Source organism: Gekko japonicus, unplaced genomic scaffold, assembly GCF_001447785.1.
Source record: "Gekko japonicus isolate JY-2015 unplaced genomic scaffold, Gekko_japonicus_V1.1 scaffold278, whole genome shotgun sequence".
Lineage (NCBI taxonomy): Eukaryota > Metazoa > Chordata > Lepidosauria > Squamata > Gekkonidae > Gekko > Gekko japonicus.
Window position 1 is genome coordinate 685,816 of NW_015169783.1, and position 21,537 is coordinate 707,352.

At 46.6% G+C, this 21,537-nt stretch overlaps 1 protein-coding gene across 1 annotated transcript in view; it reads right to left on the minus strand.

Annotated features, from left to right (window-relative positions):
- The window catches only part of ALPK2 (alpha kinase 2), a 115,659-nt gene that overhangs the window by 47,511 nt on the left and 46,611 nt on the right, over positions 1-21,537 (minus strand). Inside the window, exon 5 of the mRNA XM_015416890.1 lies at positions 1,918-4,840. Within this exon, the coding sequence (XP_015272376.1) occupies positions 1,918-4,840 (2,923 nt within the window). The remainder of the gene's footprint in view (positions 1-1,917; positions 4,841-21,537) is intronic.

Genomic DNA, 21,537 nt, shown 5'->3' on the forward strand with positions numbered 1-21,537 from the left:
TCGAAAGCTAAGCAGGGTCGGCCCTGGCTAGTATTTGGATGGGTGACCTCCAAGGAATACCAGGGCTGCGGTGCAGAGGCAAGAAATTACCAACCACCTCTAAAACTTGTCTTGCATTAAAAACAAGTCTATCTCGCCACCTAGTGGTGCATAATGCTAAAAGAGCTAGAACTTCTGCCTGCCAGACAATCTTAGGATCTCCTGGGTATACTACACACACTGCCATACGATAATTAACTTCTCCAGGGGGACTGATTTCTGCATTCTGGAGATGAGCTTCAATTCTGGGAGATCCCAGCTGGCACTGGGGTCCTGTTCCTCCAGAGGCCTGCTTCCAGATGTTGCCTGCTGCTGTTACCCAATGGCCTCAGAATCCGAAGGGGAGATTTCCAACACCTCTTTCTCCTTCCTCCAGCCTGTCAGTGGACACAGCTCACCCCCACCCCCGAGTTGCAGCAGACCACCCGAGGTGGTACCAACTAGGACTGTCAACTTCCAGAAGGCGCCTGGAGCTCTCCCAAAGTTGCAGTTGATCCCCAGACTTCACAAATCACTTCCACTGGAGGAAATGGCAGCTTTGGAGGGCAGATTCCATGGTGTGCCCATTGTAATCACATCCCCGCTGAGTTTCCTCCCCTCCCCACCCCAAGCTTCACCCTCCCCAGACACCACTCTCAAGCCTCCAGGAATTTCCAGAGCCAGGGTTGGCAACCCTAGCACCAGTTAGTGGGATGCCAGCCTCCAGGTGGGACCTGGAGATCCCCCAGAATCACAGCTCATCTCCAGACCAAGGTTCCCTCTAAGCTGTGGAGTCTTGTGAGCAAAAATTCTACTTTGTGAGCTGCTGGCATTAAAGTTGTGAGCGAGGCATTTGGCTACCGCATAAATCCGTTTCCTCTGGAGCCATCCTTCCTGAGCGAGGACAAAATAGGACTGTCAACTTCCAGAAGGCGCCTGGAGCTCTCCCAAAGTTGCAGTTGATCCACAGACTACACAAACCACTTCCACTGGAGGATATGGCAACTTTGGAGGGCAGATTCCATGGTGTGCCCATTGTAATCACATCCCCGCTGAGTTTCCTCCCCTCCCCAAACTTCACCCTCCCCAGACACCACTCTCAAGCCTCCAGGAATTTCCAGAGCCAGGGTTGGCAACCCTAGCACCAGTTAGTGGGATGCCAGCCTCCAGGTGGGACCTGGAGATCCCCCAGAATCACAGCTCATCTCCAGACCAAGGTTCCCTCTAAGCTGTGGAGTCTTGTGAGCAAAAATTCTACTTTGTGAGCTGCTGGCATTAAAGTTGTGAGCGAGGCATTTGGCTACCGCATAAATCCGTTTCCTCTGGAGCCATCCTTCCTGAGCGAGGACAAAAATGTGTGAGCCGGAGGCTAAAAAACTGTGAGCTAGCTCACACGAACTCAGTTTAGAGGGAACAGTGCTCCAGACTACAGAGATCAGTTCCCCAGGAGAACGTGGGTGCTTTGGAGGGTGGGTTCTAAGGCATTGTACCCCACTAAGGTCCCTGTCTCACCGCCAGGCTCCACCCACCCCCAATCTCCAGGAGTTTCCCAACAGGAGTTTCCCAACCTGGAGCTGGCAACCCCACCCCACCAGTGGCCAGGGAGGAACTGGCAACCCTACACCATCAGTGGCATTTCTTTAAAGGGACAGGGTCCCTGAGTGGTGCTCTAACACTCTTCTGCCTTGGAACAGCTCTCTGGCAAGTCTGGGAAGTTCCCCATCCCCGGGCAGCTGTATAATTGGGAAACCTCTTTCAGAACACAGCATTTCTTTAAAGGGACAGGGTCCCTGGGTGGTGCTCAAACACTCTTCTGTCTTGGAACAGCTCTCTGGCAAGCCTGGGAAGTTCCCCATCCCCTGGCAACTGTATAATTGGGAAACCTCTTTCAGAACATACCTTTGCTGTCTTTTTCTGAAGGTAGCTTCCGCTGCACTCTCTTATCTTCCTTCTGGCCTGTCTCCGCTTTGGAGGCTTTTTTAAGGCAGCCGGCGCTGTTGCAAGCGTTTTCTTTTGCGTCAAGGCGTGGCTTCTTCACCTGCACCTTCGACACCATCTTCTTCTTCACAGTTTCTTGCTTACGCTTCACGTCCTCGGGACTGCTGTGAGCCCAGGCTGCCTTGGAGAGTTTGGGTTTCTCAGAGGAGCAGGGTACAACGTTGACCGAGGCCTCCCTACTGGGCTCTGACATCTTTAGGTGTTTATTCTTATCTTCTGTGAATGCGCCAGCTCGACTGTGGCTTGTAGATGCCCCTACGCATGCTCCGATAGACACCCCAGTTCGCTCACCGGAAGGATGCATATAGTTCATGCTTTCGTGCCAGGAATGAATCTCTTCTGAAGTCGTGAGCGCCTTCATATAAGGCTCGACTTCCACTTCCTCTAGTTCACACTCAAGGGACTCTTCATGTCCCCCATGATCCCTTCCACCACAAGGGGCTACCTGGGTCTGTTTGTCTTCTTTCAGTTTTCGGTGCTCATTCTGCTCCAGTTCGAGGCTATCAAGCCAAGAAGGTATCTGTTCTTTGGGATCCACCAGTGCTCGCATGTAAGGCTCCACTTCAGCTTCTTCATAGTAATGAGCAAGAGATATTTCTCTTTGCCCCGGATCTCTCTCGTACTGGATGATGTGGATCCCCTTTCCTCCTTCCATCCTTTCGTATGGATCCTGCCTCAGTTGAGGTGTTTGTTGACTCATGTTCTTCTCAGCCTTACTGTGCCTGGATTCAGCTGGCGTTAGGCTTTCAGCCCTGAAGGATTCCACCCCCACGGCTTTCATGCTGCGCTCTTCATTCATGTCTTCTTGATTCGTCTCTTGACTGCCAACTGTGCCTACGATATTGCTAGCACCCTGACTGTCCTCCAGACCTGAACTGCTACACTCATTCCCCATGATACTGGCTACTGCATTTCCAGAATCAGGTGTAAAGCCTGTAATGTGCATTCCCACTCCTTTCTCAATTGCACGGACATCATTGGCGATGCTAGATTTCCCCCCTGATGTTCTTTGTTGAGAGTCTGGCAGTGGTATCGCCAAGACGGTGTCTGATTCTGGAGCAGTTTGCTCTGCAGTTCCTCTACAGTCCCTTCTTTCATGATTTACAGTGTTTTCCTCATCCTTGTTGCTTCCTAGCAGAATTTCGGATAGGAATTTACCTTTGTATGATGCTTTGAACACCGCTTCCCTTGTGTCAGCATCCTCCGGCCCATCCCAATCTGCTATAGAGGCAATGACTATCACTGACTTATGTTCGTGCATATGGTAGCTATAATTTCCTGCATCAGGTTTAGTGTGGAAACTGTCACTATCATTACCTGTCAAAACACGATAAATGCCACAGTTACCGTCACTTTGGGCATTCACATCTAACTCCGTTCCTTTCTCCTGAAATTTCTCTTTGGTACTTTTATCAACTCCCATAACTGACGAGTGTCCTTCACATGTAAATTGACCCACGTTTTTGCCAGAAAAATTACTGGATGACTCTTCTTTTGGTGAAAGCTCGGGGAGATTAGCACCATCTTTTATTCTTGATTGACACAGTACAACGTGAGAGTTTTTAGCAGGGATCTCATCGGATTGCTTTGCAATGGCATCGTCTCCACAACGAACATCTGGTTTGGTATAAAGTGACGGGCCAAGATAAAGAGCGGATCCCTCTATTAGCATTTCTTGACCACATTTTAAAAGACTGTTCTGGGCTTCTGTAAACCCGAATGGAGATTCTGCAGTAGGAGGTGAGAATGCATTATTAGTCATAATTCTTCTTTCCCGAGAGGGAGGCATTTGAACAGGTCCATTATTGCCTGACTGTGTCCGCCTTTGGTCATCGTACAGATATATTTCTGTGTCAAGGAGATTGCAACGTGAAAGAGGGACAGATGGCTTTTCTGTGCTGTGTCCAAAGGAGGCACTTAGACACGCAACATCTGTTTCTACAGGTACTGCAAGAGAGCTCTTGCCCACAGATGCATTGTCGCACATTTCATCTGTTCTCAGCAGGCTGTCGCAATCTGTGTAGTCTTCTGTTACCGTTTCGAGTGCGGTTGCCAATTCGGTGACAAGCTGATTATCTCCCGTTAAATGTCCTGGCATGGGCTGATGGCCAGCGCTTACATCTCCAGTAACGTTCAGCCCTTCAGCCTCCTTGGCAGGGTCAGGCCCAGCTGCTAAACTCTTAACCTCCCTGCCTGCGTGAGTGAAGTCACAGTCCCATCCTTCTTCCTCATAAAGAAGCTTCTGTAACTGCTCGTGCATCAGTGATAAGTCAGCTTCTTGAGCCTCAGGCTCTGAGCATTCCAAGGTTGTCTTGAAATCCACTTTGGATAGATGTTCCGCGCAGGGAGAGTCATCGGTTGTTTTTATCTCGTTGATCTCATGGGGCTTAGTTCCGCATGCTATTCCTCTTTCCATTTGCCTATCCGGGACAGCCCCGGGAGTCAGAAGGTCACATAAGCCTTCTTGACGAGAAATGGAAAGGGAGCAGTCTAGGGTATTGAGTAATACATTGTGGCTTACATTATTGTCTATAGTTGTGACTTGAAGGGTTTCAGCCCACCTTGGCTCCCATTGGTCAGTTGCATGAGCCTGATATGGTAGATAAAGGCTTGTGGAGTTTCCCAATATTGCATTGTCCATCTGAATGCCATTTTTGTGACGGGCCTCCTCCAAAACTGGGTTTTCAGCAAGCCCTGAGATACTTTTTGCAGGAGGAGAAGATGCAGGAACTAATTCATCATCTGTCTCAGGTTCTGCTATAAACAGTTTTAGCTCATTGCCAATGGGCACTGTAGTTTCAGCCTCGGTTTCTTGATGCTTTGCCTAGAAGTGAGGGCAGAGAGAAAGAAATAAGACATATTAGAGACTTAAGATACCAAAGACCAGTATGTTATATGCAAAAAATATTATTACTGAATTTACTGTTTGGTGGTCTATTGTCAGGATGAAGGAAAGCACCCTTATGGCATTCCTTCCTTCAAAGTCTAATGAGAATCAGTTTATTTAGAAGAAGAAGAGAACAAGAGATTGGATGTATACCCCACTCTTCACTTGGCGTCTCAAAGCAACTTACAATCTCCTTTACCTTCCCCTCCCCACAACAGACACCCTGTGAGGTAGGTAGGGCTGAAAGAACTCTTTCAAGGACTGCTCTTGAGAGAACAGCTCTGAGAGGGCTTGTGACTGACCCAAAGTCACACCAGCAACTGCATGTGGGTGAGTGGGGAATCAAACCTGGTTCTCCTAGATTAGAGTCTGTGCTCTTAACCACTACACCAAACTGGCTCTCTTTTATTTATTTATTCATTTATACCCTGTCTTATCCCCCCAGTGGGACCCATGGCGGCTTCCATCCTTCTCCTCTCCTCCATTTTAGCCTCACAACAACCCTGTGAAGTAGATTAGGCTGAGAGAGTGTGACTGGCCCAAGGTCACCCAGCGAGCTTCCATGGCATGAGTGGGGATTCAAACCTGGGTCTCCCAGATTCTAGTCTGGCACTCTTAACCACTGTGGCAAGATGCTGAGGCCTTGTGTGAATCCAGTTTAACGGGGCAATTGCAAGGACTCATCCAAACGAGGTTAAGCATGCTTTAATCCAATCATCTCAATGAGAAAAATTTATGTCCATGTTCAACTTTCCCACTGAAATCTATGGACTGTAAAAATGCTTTTTGGACAGATCAGGACTTCAGCTTTCAGTCTGCCAGAATGATGTATGCTCAATGTTGGAAACAAGATAAGGTCCCTGAAATAGGGGAATGGATTAAAAAATTACTTTTTATGGCTGAAATGGACAAAATGACAAGGAAACTTAATAATTTGGAAGCAGAAGAGTTTTTTGCAGACTGGATAGACTTTAAAGACTATTTGGAGAAATACTGGGATGTAAAGGACAATTTACTTTGCTTTGAGAATTATTGAAAATCAAAACTGTGGAAAATAGACAAATGTATAAGACTAACAGTTGAAGATTAAGTTACCTGTGGATGTGTATAAGGAGATAAGGAGGTATGAAGAAAATTTAAGAATTGAGCAGGAGGTTGGAGCACTGTGGGAAGCCGAGAAGGGGGGGGGAAGGGAGGAGGGAAGGATATATAATTGTATACGTTTTGATATATGTTTGAACATTTCTTTTTTATTATATCCTAATAAATTGTTTTTTTGGGGGGAAAGGGACTTCAGCTTTCAGTGTTTAAAATACAGCATTCTATTTTAGCCCAGGTGGGGATAAAAACCGGGAGTCAGATATTACTAGTGAACAGGTATAGATTAACCAGTCATCTCGCCATGTTTTAGAATGATGACTGCAATCTTACTGGGTCCTTAACGTCCAGGGTGAGTCATTCAACTCATTCATTCCAACCCAGTGACAGAAGTGTCCGGCCATAGAGCCTTCAGTGCTCCCATGGAAGTTCCACATGCACAAAAGGAAGCTTTCCCCTGAGGTGAACAGAGAAGTCCATTAATGGAAGGTGCTAAATGTGTCTGTCTGTGTGGGGAAAGTTGAAGCCTATCACCATAGCCTTTCTAAAACAGAGGAAGACGAGTCGCTTCCGAGGTCGTGGAGGTGACAGACAGGGCAGCATCTCTGCGGTGGGAGAGCCTTCCCTCCCCACACCTGCCAAGGTACTTTCTCCCCAGACTTCCCCTGCCAGCTCACAGCCCAGTCAGGAAGCTGGGGCAGAAAGTCACCAATTGCCCCTCTCTGATAGCACGCCACCAGCTCAGGGTAAAACTGCCTCCCTCTCATTCTTATTGTCACCCATGGTCAACACTAAAGGGGTGTGCTTCATTCACACAGCCGAGTGCAAGTAATGAAGTGTGCAGACTCTTTAGTTAAACAACTTTATTACTGTGTCTGTGTGTGTAAAGTGCCATCAAGTCGTAGTTGACTTATGGCGACCCTGTAGGGTTTTCGGGGCAAGAGAGACCGCTTGCCATCGCCTTCCTCTGCAGAGGGACCCTAGAATTCCTTGCTCTTCTCCCATCCAAATGCTGACCAGGGCCAGCCCTGCTTAGTTTCTGAGATCTTACGAGATTGGGCTCACCTGGGCCGTCCAGGTCAGGGCAACTTAATTACTACAAGGCACAAAGTCAGGGTAACTATAAGAAAGGTTCCAGGCATAGGTTAGCAAAATAAAGAAAAGATACTGGCCAGGTACTTACAATCAGGGCTATTTTTGGGCAGGAACGCACAGGAACGGAGTTCTGGCTGGCTCCCGAGTTGGCCACGCCCAGCAGGAACACATTAGCATAATAGGCCACACCCAACAGCAGAAACTCATTAGGATTGGCTACATTAGAGGTGTGTGGCCTAACATGCAAAGGAGCTCCTGTACAAAAAAAGCCCTAGGTTTTGACAACAAACAAGGTAAACAGAATAAGAAGGGAAAGGTGGGTGTGGCTGGATGACCACACTTCTGGTAACATGGCGGTGTGGCCTAATGTGCTAATGAGCGGTGCTGTCAGGGTGTGGCCTAATATGCTAATGGGTTTTGCTGTTGGGTGTGGCCTATTATGCTAATGGGTTTTGCTGCTGGGTGTGGCCTATTATGCTAATGAGTTCCTGCTCGGCTTTTTCTACAAAAAGAGCCCTGCTTACAATCTTTGAGCATCTGGTCTTTGTTGGTTACCCCTAGCCCAGGGCACACCTAGCCCAGGGCACACCTGCAAGCATCTCTTGGCATCATTCCTCTCCATCATCCCTCATCACAATACACACAAAAGTGAGCGTGCTTCCCCCAACAACCTCAACCAAAAATGTAATTACTTAACAAAGGAACGACTCCCCTTTTCAGACCCCTCCCCACGTGGGGCTCTTAGGGCCTTGGGTAACCTGGAGTTCAAACCCAACAGAACATGTCCAATGAAGTAGTAGTAGTAGTAGTAGTAGTAGTAGTAGTGTTGGATTTATACCCTGCCCTTCACTCGGAGTCTCAGAGCGACTTACAATCTCCTTTCCCTTCCTCTCCCCACAACAGACACCCTGTGAGGTGGGTGGGGCTGAGAGAGCTCTTTTGAGGACTGCTCTTGAGAGAACAGCTCTGAAAGAACTGTGTGCGACCCAAGGTCACCCAGCTGGCTGCATGTGGAAGAGTGGGGAATCAAACCCGGTTCTCTCAGATTAGTCTGCCGCCCTTAACCACTGCACCAAACATCAAAGAGCTAGCACATTTTCCCTTTAGGTTGTAAAAGACCGTCTTTATCTGATGAAGGGAACTTTGATTCATGAAAGTGGATACCCTGAAAATCTTGTTGGTCTCTAGGGTGCTACTGGACTTGAATCTAGCTATCCAGAGAAGTGCGTCTTCCCCATACTCTGCTCATTACAGGTATGACAATGCACCCTTCCATCATGATAACTATCAGAGAATATATCTTGCCCATCTCCCCCCACCCACAGCAATCTCAGATAAAGGTTAGGTTTATGGACCTCAGAGGTCATTTTGGGGGGGATCGCGGGGGATCGCAGTTTCCCCAGGTGAGGTACGGGGGAGGGGCACAGGACGAAGCCCCGCCCCCTGCTTCCGGCTACCCCACTTCCGGCCCTCATTCAGCCAGGAGGAGGCAGGAGAAGAGGGAGGGTAAGTTGCTTCCTCCCTGCCTCTCCCCACCCCTGCCTGCCTAGGCCCAGGGAGGGCCTTCGCGAGGCTTCCTTGCACTCCCGCCGGCCTTGCAGGTCCACCGCCGGGCCCCTCATGGGGCTCGGCAGTGGAGCGACCCCTGATAGACCTCACCTGCCTGCAAGTGTTAGCTAATAAACCAACGCACTTTATCTGTCAATGAAATGCCCATTAATTAATCTATCGAGGGCCCTATTGAGCTGTCATGGCTAATAGCTAAATGGAACATTCATGTTCAACAGCAGTACTTTCATACGCCAGTTTCAGGGGATAAAATCAGGGTAGTTTCTGGGAGATCACCTTCATGGCCTTCATGAGAACTTCCAGAAGCATCTGTCTGGCCACTGCTAGAAACACAGTGCTAGAGTAGATGAACCCCATAGGAAGTCCATCAGTGGCTATTAGCCAAAAGGTACAGATGGAACACTCTGTCTGGGGCAGTGATGCTCTGTGTTCCTGGTGCTTGGGAGGCAAGAGTGGGAGGGCTTCTGGAGTTCTGGCCCCGCTGGTGGCCCTCCCGATGGCACCTGGTATTTTTGGCCACTGTGTGAAACAGAATGTTGACTGGATGGGCCACTGGCCTGATCCAACATAGCTTCTCTTATGTTCTAATTCTTATGTTCTTGACTTGGTCAACAACGTAGGGGTTATACTGGGTCCAGCATTACTGCTGGAGATGCAAGTGAATGCCACTGCAACAAAAGCTTTCTTCCAATTCAGTTTAGACTGGAAGATGGTCCCTTACTTTGACTCGGCTGATCTGGATCCACGCCATGGTGACACCAAGACTAGACTATTGTAATGCACTCTACATAGCTCTCCCCTCGAAGTCTGCATGGAGACTCCAGCTGGTGTAGAATGCTGCAGCCTGGTTATTATCAGGAACTAGGTGAAGCATGCGCATTGCTTCCATTTTGCTGTCACGTCACTGGCTGCCCATCAGTTATCAGACTCTGTTCCAGGTATCGGCTATCACTTACGAAGCCCTTCATGACATATCTGCAAGACCTATGGCACTTTCACACGCACTAAAAAAAACGCACTTTCCATCCACTTTCTATACACTTTGCGACTGGATGTTACTGTGTGAAATGGCAAAACCCACTTGCAAACAGTCGCTGAAGCGGATTGAAACGGCATTATTTAGCATGGGTGAAAATGCCCCATCTCTCTCCCTATTCTCCACCCCGACAGTTTCACTCATCTGTGCAGGGCCTTCTGCAGGTGCCACCCAGCAAACGGGCAAGATCAACAACTTGCCCATACACATTCATTCTCTGTTGTGGCCCACACCTTATGGAACATCCTGCCTGAGGAAGTCATGACTGCTCCCATTTGCGATCCAACACAACGGCGGGTAAAGTGGGTGTTTTCCCTTGCAGTCTGCTTCCGGTGCGCTTCATCCAGGAACGAGTGACGTGATCGGAGCTCGCCGGAGCGATCACACCGGCAACTCCATCCTCGGCCCGTCGCAACCTCATTTGATAGTGGACTTTCTCTGGGTTTTTTTTTTCTCTCCACTTCTTTGGCTGATTGCTACGGGTTGCCGACGGGTGTGGAACGCTGGCCAGATGTGTCTGTGTGAAAGCGCCCGTAAAATCTAGCCGGAATTCATAAGTATCCCGTGGCAAATTCTGTGTGTGATCGGGACGTATGTCAGGTTTTTTGAAGCACATACTACATTTTAAAAGTATGAATCCATTTCCTTTTCTGTATCATTCAACATAAAAAGGCTACAATGTGATGAAAAACAAAAGAGGAATCGGGAAACTTGTGAACGTGACTGATTTGTGCCTGCAAGTGATTCTCCTACTTGATTATGGAAAACGATGCAAAAACTGAGTGTAGCTGCAAGTTTTCCATTTAAATATATTCCAGTAAGCAAAATTCATTTCAAGAACTTTTGCTCATTTACAAGTCTTTTAAGTCCATACAATTTTGGCTGCCTTCACAATGGAAAGAGTAAGAAAAGGCCCCACCAATGTCTGCCACTTCATTTTAAGGTTCGCCTTCTGAAAAGTCAGCATCCTTTCTGCTTGCTTACTTCAACCTGTACCTAAATTGCATCCTAACCTTTTAATAAACATTTGCAAATATCATATGATCAGTCTTCCCACACCGCATGAAGGGGTAGTGTGAAAACTGAAGGCAGACAGCTGCCTCCAGACAGCAGGACTGTTAAAACAAACAAACAACTACTAGGAGGGACTCTAGACTATGCTAAGTTGCATGCTCTTGGCAGTAGTTCGCTTCTTCTTTTTGGAGGAAAAAAATATTTTTTTAGCTTTCGTGCTTACAGAGGACAGTTTGAGAACACCGTTTTCAGGAGGCCCGTACCGTGCCGAAGATGTGCTCATCATGTTGAGGCTGAAGTTCCTGTGTAAGCAGGAAGGATGTGGTGAGAAAGAACCACACGCTCTGTTCCTCCTGCCTGATTTGTACTGTGCCTGCTCTGCAGATGGAAGGCGGGTGGGGGGTACAACCATCAGCACTGGACACGGCCAGAAGTTTAGGATGCTGAAGGGGAAAGTTTCAGCAGACACCAGAGCTTGGAAGGAAGCTCTGTGAGACGCCTTGTAGGAGGACAAGGCAGAAAGCACAATCCATAACATTTAGCTGGAAAGATTCAGGTGGTTAACAGTGTTGGTCTGAAGCAACAGTACAGAACAGCGGTTGCTCGGGCAATCTGCCATTTCTGCTGAGAAGGGTGCCCACAGAAAGTAGCGGAGTGTAACTCCTGTTGGAGTGAGCAACTCAGCCTGCCTGGACATTGGGGGCACTACATCACTCTAAGGGTGTGTAGGTCCTGTCTCCTTGAATGGGATGCCTCTCTTTGGCTGTGGTCACACAGCAAGCTTACCACGATTTGTTCCCGCTGTATATTTGATCGGGGGTACGTTTTGCGGGTTGGGATGATCACACAACCCTCTGCGAACCTCTTGCATCACGTGACGAGGCTCCAGGCACCGTCCAGATAGCTGCACCTCCCAAGTGGTGGCGCGGCACGAGTTTAAATTTTTCCCCCTTTGCTCATGCACATATGTGCACGGCTAAATCACCACTCCCACTTGGATGTGCTGTACTCCCTTGTTTTTGCCGTGCTTCCCCCCCCTGAACAGCAAACAAAATGAACCACCAACGTACAACTGAGCGCTGCAGTCTATACATGTCCGCTTGAAACTTCATGCATTGAATATATTCAGCGCAGGATTGCTCATGCGCACAACAGCGAAAGCTAGAAAAAAATCAGTGTGAGAAGGACATTCAGACAACCTAATCACATTCATAGTGAGAGATGGTTGTCCAGATTGGCGAAATTGCGGATTCACAGTACAAATATTCGGAAAGTACTTGATTTTCCCGGTGTCGGGAAAATCACTAGGAAACCGGGGGGATTGTGGGGGTGAGTCTGCTTTGATATGGGAGACAGATGCAGCTGCCTGATCAGACCTTTTAAATGCAATAGGGAGATATTACTTCTAGGGCTTAAGATGGAAGAAGTAAATGTAACAAAAAATACATTGCTGTGGTACTTGATTACTACTGCTAGAATGACTTATGCACAATCTTGGAAGCAGGACAGAATACCAGAAAAATGGGAATGGATACAGAAAGTGTTATTTATGGCTGAAATGGATAAATTAACAAAGAAACTTAATAATAAAGAGGATCAAGAATTTTTTGAAGAATGGCAAGACTTTAAAGAATATTCAGAAAAAAATGGGGATGTAAAACATAGTCTACTCTGTTTTGATAATTATTAAGGGCAGAAATAGATAAAGGTTTGAAATGATTAGAATAAGATATTGTTACCTTGAAATGTAAGATGAAAATGGGAAAGGAAAACAGAAATATAAGAGAGAGAGGAGGGAGGAGCATTGCGGGAAGCCACCAAAGGGGTGGGGGAGGAGATAAGAGATATGGATATGTGATAAAAGAAATGTAAGGTAATGTTGAATATGTTGTTATATCCAAAATAAAACTTTTGACTTAAATGCAATAGGGGACAATGGTGAAGCCCGATCAAAATGACCGTGTGACCACAGCCTTTGTCTTAACCCGGGAGCTGCCGTCTGACCTCTCCTCTCTCTCTCTCTGTCCTCTCATTTCCTTCACATGGCCTTCCATGGAGACGCATATCTCTGCAGGTCTCTCCTATATATACAAAGCCCTCGTACTCCCACACACACGATGCCAGACAAGCTGGCCATTTGTGAGAAGGAAAGCGCTCTTTCGATGAGGCTTCTTTGTCTTCTTTTGACTGCAACCAGTGTTCCCTCTAAGCTGAGTTAGTGTGAGCTAGCTCACAGTTTCCCAGCCTCCGGCTCACACATTTTTGTCTCAGCTCATGGAGGAGGGCTCCAGAGCAAACTCATTTATGCAGCAGTCAAACCGCTCGCTCACAACTTTAACGCCCGCGTAGCTCACAAAGTAGAATTTTTGCTCACAGGACTCCACAGCTTAGAGGGAGCATTGCAACCTGAATGTTTTTATTGTTGTATGAATGTTTAGATTGTTGTTAGCCGCCCCGAGCCACTGGGTAGGGCAGGATAGAAATCGCAAAATAAATAAATAAATAAAAATAAATGTGAACTGGGTCTACTTGAATAAATATATGTTTACCTTTTTTGCAATACTTCTTGGGAGATTTATTTACTGCACTCAGTATCACGCTTCTGTGACTGGGCAAACACTGCTATATTAACCAAATATCCCAATAACTCCTTCAAGCCCTACTGGCATACAAAGGCAGGCTTCGAAGGAGGGCAAGAAAGCCTTCCAGGAACAAAAGCAGAGTCTGACTCCCTTGCCCTCATTCAAATGGTATATTACAACAAACAAGACCACGGTGTAATATAACCAGCAAAACAATAAATCACCGTGTATGAATATACAATTTAAGCAGATATTAATTATTCTTGTATATGTGTCACTGATGGACTGTAGAATATTCACTGTGCTTGTCTGCTTTCCTTTAGATTAAACACGATAAACGTACAAAAAACTGTATAAGAATTTACATTGTGAAATAATGGTGAGTTTATAAATTGCAAATCCTCCTTTGTATATTAGAGTAAATTTTATGTTTTTTGTTGGGTTATTAAGCATGTTACACTTCATTGCAGCTTGCAGCACTTTATTCTATTGAAGATAAGAATACAGACGACAAACCTGAAGAAGGATTCGTAAACGGACTTATACTAGAAATCCGTTGTTTGTCTGAGACTATACTGTAGTGTTTCATATGTACTGTCAAGCCTAAGATCGCATTTAAGATGTTATAGTTGTAATCTTGCTGACAATTGAATTCTAAAAGCATTATATATAAATATCTGCTTAAATTGTATATTCATACATGGTGATTTATTGTTTTGCTGCTCATTCAAATGGTGTCAGTGTATGTTGGTGGGATTTGAATTAGTCATGCCTGGCTTCTTCTCTGGGTGCCTCTCCGAGTAGTGGTGGCCAGTCCTTTTGGAGAATGTGCCAACGGTCATGTGGAAATAGGGTTCCCTTTTGCCCGCTTGTGGCAGGGGATCTCCAGACAATTATAACCCTCGCCTCCTGATGCTCAGCCTTTCAGCAAGCAGAAACTGGAGCCAAGAGGGGTGTATGATCTTCCTGGGGGGGGGGGGAGACCTCATCTACCTACAGTCACCTTGAACCAAAAGGAAAGGTGGGATATACATGTTTTAATACATAAATAAATAGTTCTGACCACAGAGTTCCTGACGATTCCTAGAGCTACCCAGATGTGACAAGGGTAGCTCTAGCAATCAGCAGAAACTCTATGGTAATCGTACCATATTGTTTCTGGAAATTGCTACACCTACACTTGTTGCTTCTGGGTAGCTTTAGAAAGTGCCAGGAACATTAAGGTCAGAACTTCCATAAGTTTTTCTTCTGGGACAGCGCCCTCCATCACAACCCTCCTGCCAATTACCATGCACTTCCCGGCAGCCCTACGTGCAAACCATTCAATGTTGCCATGCTAGTTCACTCTAGAGTTCATATTCTCTCACACACATGCACATCTTGTGCAGTTTTGCTTCTAGAAAGCAGTACAGAGCCAGTGTGGTGAGGAGGCCCGAGTTCAAATCTTCATCTGGGTCATGAAATTTAGTGGCTGATGCTTTGGGCCAGTCAACCTCTCTCAGCCGAACTTATCTCACATGGTGATGTAAAGATGAAATGTAGAAGGGGCTTTATCCTCTCCCTGGTGCTATTTTCTCAGCATAAAATATCCCCATGGGGCCACTGCTTGCTCCATTGGAAAAACTTGCATGTACTGATAGGCTACATGCAAGTTGTTAAGTCGCTCGCTTAACAAAGAAGTCGGAGAGTGATTCAGCAAGAACACAGCTTTATTCTTCAACTTGAACACAACTCCAACACGGATCAACATCTGATAGCCAGAACAGCCTTTACCTTGCAGCTGTCCTGCTTTTAAACATTCCCGGCTAATGTAGCCACACCCACTGTACAATTACCAACCAATAAGGTTGTTCGCATAAGCACCAATCATGGATGTTCCCACTCAGGGAGCTTGCTTGAAAGTGATTGGTTAGGTGCTTCCTGGGCTAGGAACACGATTGGATGGATTTGGATCCTAGCCCAGGACGAAGCTTAACATTACAAGTCAATGAGATGTTTCACATACATCATGCATTCCATGGCAGCTTTAGAATACACTACACAAGTTTTCCCAACAAGGCAAAAAGCGGTGCTCCAGAGAGATTTTGAATCAAGAAAGTGGTCTAGGGGAAGTCCTCCTTCCCCTGCAGTTCCATCTTCCAGTGTGCCAGAAAATAAAATTTTTTTAAAATGCTGGAAGCTCTGTTTGTGAAATTCTTAAGAACGTAAGAACATAAGAAGAACTCAGCTGGATTAGATCAGTGGTCCATCTTGTCCAGTATCCTGTCTCACACAGTGACCAACCAGTTACTGTGGAGGGTGAACAATAGAGCATAGAGGTCGAGGCATTCCCCTGATGTTGCTTCCGGGCTCTAAGATTCAGAGGTTTAGTGCCTCTGAATGTGGAGTTTCCCCTCAGTCACCATGAATGGTAGCCACTGAAAGACTTGATGGTGGTTGAGGCTTCAGAAGAAGAATAAGAAGAAGAGATTGGATTTATACCCCGCCCTTCACTCAGAGTCTCAGAGCAGTTTACAATCTCCTTTTCCTTCCCCTCCCCACAACAGACAACAGACACCCTGTGAGGTAGGTGAGGCTGAGAGAGCTCTGAGAGAACTGTCCTTGAAAGAACAGCTCTGACAGAACTATGGATTAGAGTCTGCACACTTAACCACTGCACCAAACATAGACATGAAAGGGGTTTGGACAGCACCCTTTTCACTCCTAACCTATGATACAGGGCTTGCATTTACAATTTATGTAGTAATTTTAACAACAACCCTGTGAAATTGGTCACTAATATTACCAGTTTTCAGATGGGGAAACAGAGGGTGAGAAGAGGTAACTTGGTCTAGGACGATACTAAATATCTCTGGGTTTTGATATTTGCTTCAAGTTTATTCTATTTGACACACCCAAACTAATCTCCCCCTCACCCCCCAAATCCTTGCCAAATATATGCAGGCTGATTTTGCACTAGAGCTGCCTCGATGTTGCGCCGCCGTTTGCCCCGATACTATTGGTCAATTTCACACCCGAAGCTGAGGGGCTGCATTTTGACTCGCTGCTTTGCCTGATTTCCCCCGCAGTTTTGTGATCCTGTTTTTTGAGGATCACGAAACTGCGGAGGAAGGGCGAAGCCGCGAGTCAAAATGCAGCCCCGCGGCTTCGGGTGTGAAACTGACCAATAGTATCGGGGCAAACGGCGGCGCAACATCGAGGGAGCTCTAGTGCAAAATCAGCCACATTGTTTTGATATTGTATCATTTGTTCTCTTGGCTGCTACTTCTCAGGACCATTTTTAATTAATATTTTTTTTTAAAAAAATGTAACACTTCAACATTTAACAAATCAATGTTTTACAGCCATACAACATTTCTGATATTTAACAATTAATATTTGGTTTGACTGCTGCAGTATTATTTGAAACGTACATACGTAATTAAAATTCACACTGTCTTCCAACAGAAATTAAAAATAAATCATATCATGGTACAGGGGATTATGAGGTAAAATATCATTTTCTATCAGATAACCTATTTCTGAAGACAAAACTGCTACTATTTTTTTTTTGTAATGAACTGGAGATGAATTGGATATTTTGAAAGTTGTTTTACTTAGCATAAAATTATCCCATATTCAGTTATACCGCTGTTGTACTGAGGGAGGGTTTCTTTCTATCCACTTTGTTGCTATAAAGATACGGGCTACAGAAAGCAAAATTGAAATTAATTCTTTGGGTTCCCCCCTCCCCTCTTTTACATTCAGCACCATTTTTCATCTTCTTCGCCCTCACACTGTCCTCAATTGCCCTCACTGCATTTTAATCTGACTGGCTGAGATTGACCCCTGTGAGGCAGGTTATGGGTGCCCATGGCATCCACATATTCCTTTGACAAAATCATATGAGGCAAAAATCAGGTGGTCTATAAGGTAAGGGGGGAAATGACGGATTCCTTTCCTAATGATGAGTCTACATTGGCTCTCAGGTATCTCCTAGACCAGTGGTGGCGAACCTATGGCACGGGTGCCAGAGGTGGCACTCAGAGCCCTCTCTGTGGGCACGCGTGCCATCGCCCCAGCCAAGTGTCGAATTCTCTGTCAAATAATTTTAAGCATTTGGGATTGCTTTCCTTACTTTGTTTGGGTCATCTTAAGTTAATGTATGAGTTGTTTTTTCTAAAGTAAAACCTCAGTATTCAGGTTAAATTGCTGTGTTGGCACTTTGCAATAAATAAGTGGGTTTTGGGTCGCAGTTTGGGCACTCGGTCTCTAAAAGGTTCGTCATCACTGTCCTAGACATTTGAACAAATTCCGCAAGAACAGCAAGGTATCCTTTTAACGACACAATGAATCCATCTCTTCCTAAGCTGTTTTTCTTATTCCAATGAGATGAAGATGTTATTAGAGTGAGTAATTCAATTTCCCAATAGATCAGCCTCCCAGATTAACTCTGGATCACAGTGTTTTCAACAAGCGGCTTGCGGTGATGGAAAAAGTCATGCCGCAAACATGTTCGGTCCAGAGGGCACGTTTCGAGAATGATTGAGCTGTAACAGGATAGTCTGTTTTCTCCTGGGCTCTGTTGTACAGAGCAAGGCCTTAAAGCCTTTTTGATTAATACTCAGCAGAGCCAACGGGGCAATGATGACAGGCAAGAAAAGAAATGCATATAGTTTTGTTCATGTATGTAGAAATGTACCAGGTTATGGAAATTTTGGTGCACATTTAGGGAAAAACAAGCTGCTTTTGAAACAAGCTTTCACTGTTTGCATTCCCTGCCTGGCTTTACAATCTTGGAATTACAATCATGTGTGAATATAAGAACATTTATTTATTTATTTTTATTTATTTATTTACATTGGATTTATATACTGCCCATGACCCCTAATGGGTCTCAGAGCGGTTTACACTGTACTACTAGTATAGTAGTTAGTTAACCTACCTAGGGCCAAACATTTCACAGAGGGGGGGCTGCCTACCGACACCCTTTTTTGGCGGCGCGTTCTATCTTCTCCCGGCGGGCTACGGGTATTATTCTGGATTAACATAAGAAGAACCCTGCTGGATCAGACCAATGGTCCATCTAGTCTGGCATCCTGTCTTGCACAGTGGCCAACCAGTTCCTCTGGACAGCCAACAACAGGGCATAGCGGCCAAGGCCTTCCCCTGATATTGCCTTCTGGCTCTGGGATTCAGAGGTCGACTGCCTCTGAATGTGGAGGTCCCCCTCAGTCACCATGGCTAGTAGCCACTGATAGACCATGAATCTATCTACTCCCCTTTTAAAGTTGTGTATTCCTGTGGCCATCACTACATCCTCCGGCAGCAAATTCCACTTTTTAATCACTCTCCGTGAAAAGCAGGATTTCATTTTGTCCATCCTGAACCTATTGCCCATCGGTTTCATTGGATCCCCTTGAGTTCTAGTATTTTGGGAGAAAATTTTCTCTTTGTCAACTCTCTCCATCCCATGCATAATTTTATAAACCTCCCTAAAATAACTCAGAAAGATGTATCATAGTTTTAGGAGGTCTCCATGCTTGGCAGTTGATGGAAAGTTATGAAAACAGAAAAATCTGCAATGAAAATGGTGGAAGGAGAGCAAAAATACAACCTCCCCCCCAAAAAAATAAATCTCCAATGACTGAGATCTCATGACAAGACCTTGAAAGAACTCGAGTGCCATTTTGGGTTGCCAAAGCAATGGGGAGAGGACAGCAGTGGAGCGGGTGAGGAGAAGGGAGGGGAAGAGGGCATGGATCCAGCAGTGGAATGGGGTTGGTGGGAGGGAATGGGGTTTCCCCTTCCCTGTGGGTTTGGTGGGAGGCAGAGGTCATTTCGAGGGGGATCACGGGGGATCGCAGTTCCCCCGGGTAAGGTACGGGGGGCACATGACAAAGCCCCGCCCCCTGCTTCCGGCCGCCCCGCTTCCGGCCCTCATTCAGCCAGGAGGAGGCAGGAGAAGAGGGAGGGTAAGTTGCTTCCTCCCTGCCTCTCCCCACCCCTGCCTGCCTGGGGCCCCTCATGGGGCTCGGCAGTGGAGCTGCAAGGCCGCCGGTGGCGGCCGGGACCGTTGGGAGTGGTGTGTGTGGCCTTATGACACACTTCCAGTGATGTCAGGGGGTGTGGTCTTATGACACACTTCCAGTGATGTCAGGGTGTGTGGCATATGCTAATGAGTTATGCTAATGAGTCCCCCTAGCTCTTTTTCTACGAAACGACCCCTGGTGGGAGGGAAAGCAAAGCCAGAGGGTGACCACAAGCAGCACAGGAAACAGGGGTCTTCTCTGAGGCTGAAACATGAGATCCCATAGGTCTGTCGGTGGTATTAAGTCATAGATTACTGCTTGCCATCCTTCTGTCTGCCTATTAGATCTATTAGAGCTTTACCCTCACTTTCCTCCATTGAGTTCATGGGCTCCCTTGTCACTAGAGTTGCCAGCTCCGGGCTGGGAAATACCTGGATATTTTGGAGGTGGAGCCTGAGGAAGGCGGGGTTTGTGGAGGGGAGGGACTTCAACGGGGTATCATGCCATAGAATCCACCTTCCAAAGTGGCCATTTTCTCCAGGTGAACTGATCACTGCTTAGGGTTGCCAACTTTGGGTTCAGAAATACCTGGAGATTTGAGGGCGGAGACTGGGGTTTAGTGAGAGGAGGGACCTTGGTAGGGTATAAAGCAAAAACGTTCCAAAACAGCCATTTTATCCAGGAGAAATGGAATACATGATTTAAATAAATAATAAACAAAGAAGTGATTTATGTAGTCTAGAGATCAGTTGTCATTCCGGGAGATCTCCAGGCCCCACCTGGGGGGTTGGCAACCCTTCACTGTTGCCTGGAGCTCAGTTGTAATCCCAGGAGACCTCCAGACACCCCCTGCAGGTTGGCAACCGAGTGGTACTTAATGGATTTATTTTTATTTTTTCTAAACAGGCAAAGCAAGCCTTCATTTCCATGAGAGCCAGTTTGGTGAAGTGGTTAAGTGTGCGGACTCTAATCTGGGAGAACCGGGTTTGATTCCCCACTCCTCCACTTGCACCTGGCTGGATGACCTTGGGCAAGCCATAGTTCTGTCAGAGCTGTCCTTGAAAGGGCAGTTCTAGAAAGAGCTCTCTCAGCCTCACAGGGTGTCTGTTGTGGGGAGGGGGAGGGGAAGAGAAAAGGAGATTGTAAACCAGGCGGAGTGGTTAGTATATCCGACTAGGACCAGGGAGACCCAATTCAAATCCCATCTCAGTTGTAAAAGATCCAGTTTGGTGTAGTGGTTAAGAGCACAGACTCTAATCTGGGAGAACCGGGTTTGATTCCCCACTCCTCCATGTGCAGCTGCTGGTGTGACCTTGGGTCAGTCACAAGTTCTCTCAGAACTGTTCTCTCAAGGGCAGTTCTCGAAAGAGCTCTCTCAGCTCTTCTTCTTCTTCTTCTTCTTGTTTCTGTCTCAAAAGGAATGCTTCCCATAATGGGATGGGGGGAATGTTTCACCTGTTACCCTGGGGTCACCTGAGGCCCTAGACAATTGCGGTTTGCTGGCGTAATGCTTTCTCCTCATGAGCCACAGCACTGATCCAGACTGGCCCCTCACAAACCTGGGAGCTAAGTTTCAAGCATGGACCTCCCAGAACACATCTGCTCTTCAATACCTGTGGCAGATATATGGGGAACATGAAGGCTTTAGAAAGGCATGAATTGGCCCTGAGGATTCTGGGTTGGAGGCTGAGGAAGACTGTTAATTTGAGACACCGAGAGCCAACAGAGAAGGGCAGGACCTCAGCTGGGGAACGGACGTTAACACAACTTTCAAACCAGGAGAAGGGAAAGCAGAAGAAGCCACTGAAGGAAGAAGAAGAAGAAGAGGAAGAGATTGGATTTATACTCCGCCCTTCACTACCCAAAGATGTCTCAGAGCGGCTTACCAACTCTTTCCTCTCCCCTCCCCACAACAGACACCCTGTGAGGTAGGTGGGGCTGAGAGAGCTCTGACAGAAACTGCTCTTTTTCAAGGACAGCTCTTATCAGAACTAGGGCTTGCCCAAGATCATCCAGCAGGTGCAAGTGGAGGAGTGGGGAATCAAACCTGGTTCTCCCAGATTAGAGTCCGTGCACTTAAACACTACACCAACCTGGCTCTCCAGTGAAATGCGCACTGATTTACTCAATGTATGGAAAACAAGAAGAAGAAGAAGAAGAAGAAGAAGAAGAAGAAGAAGAAGAAGAAGAAGAAGAAGAAGAAGAAGAAGAAGAAGAAGAAGAAGAAGA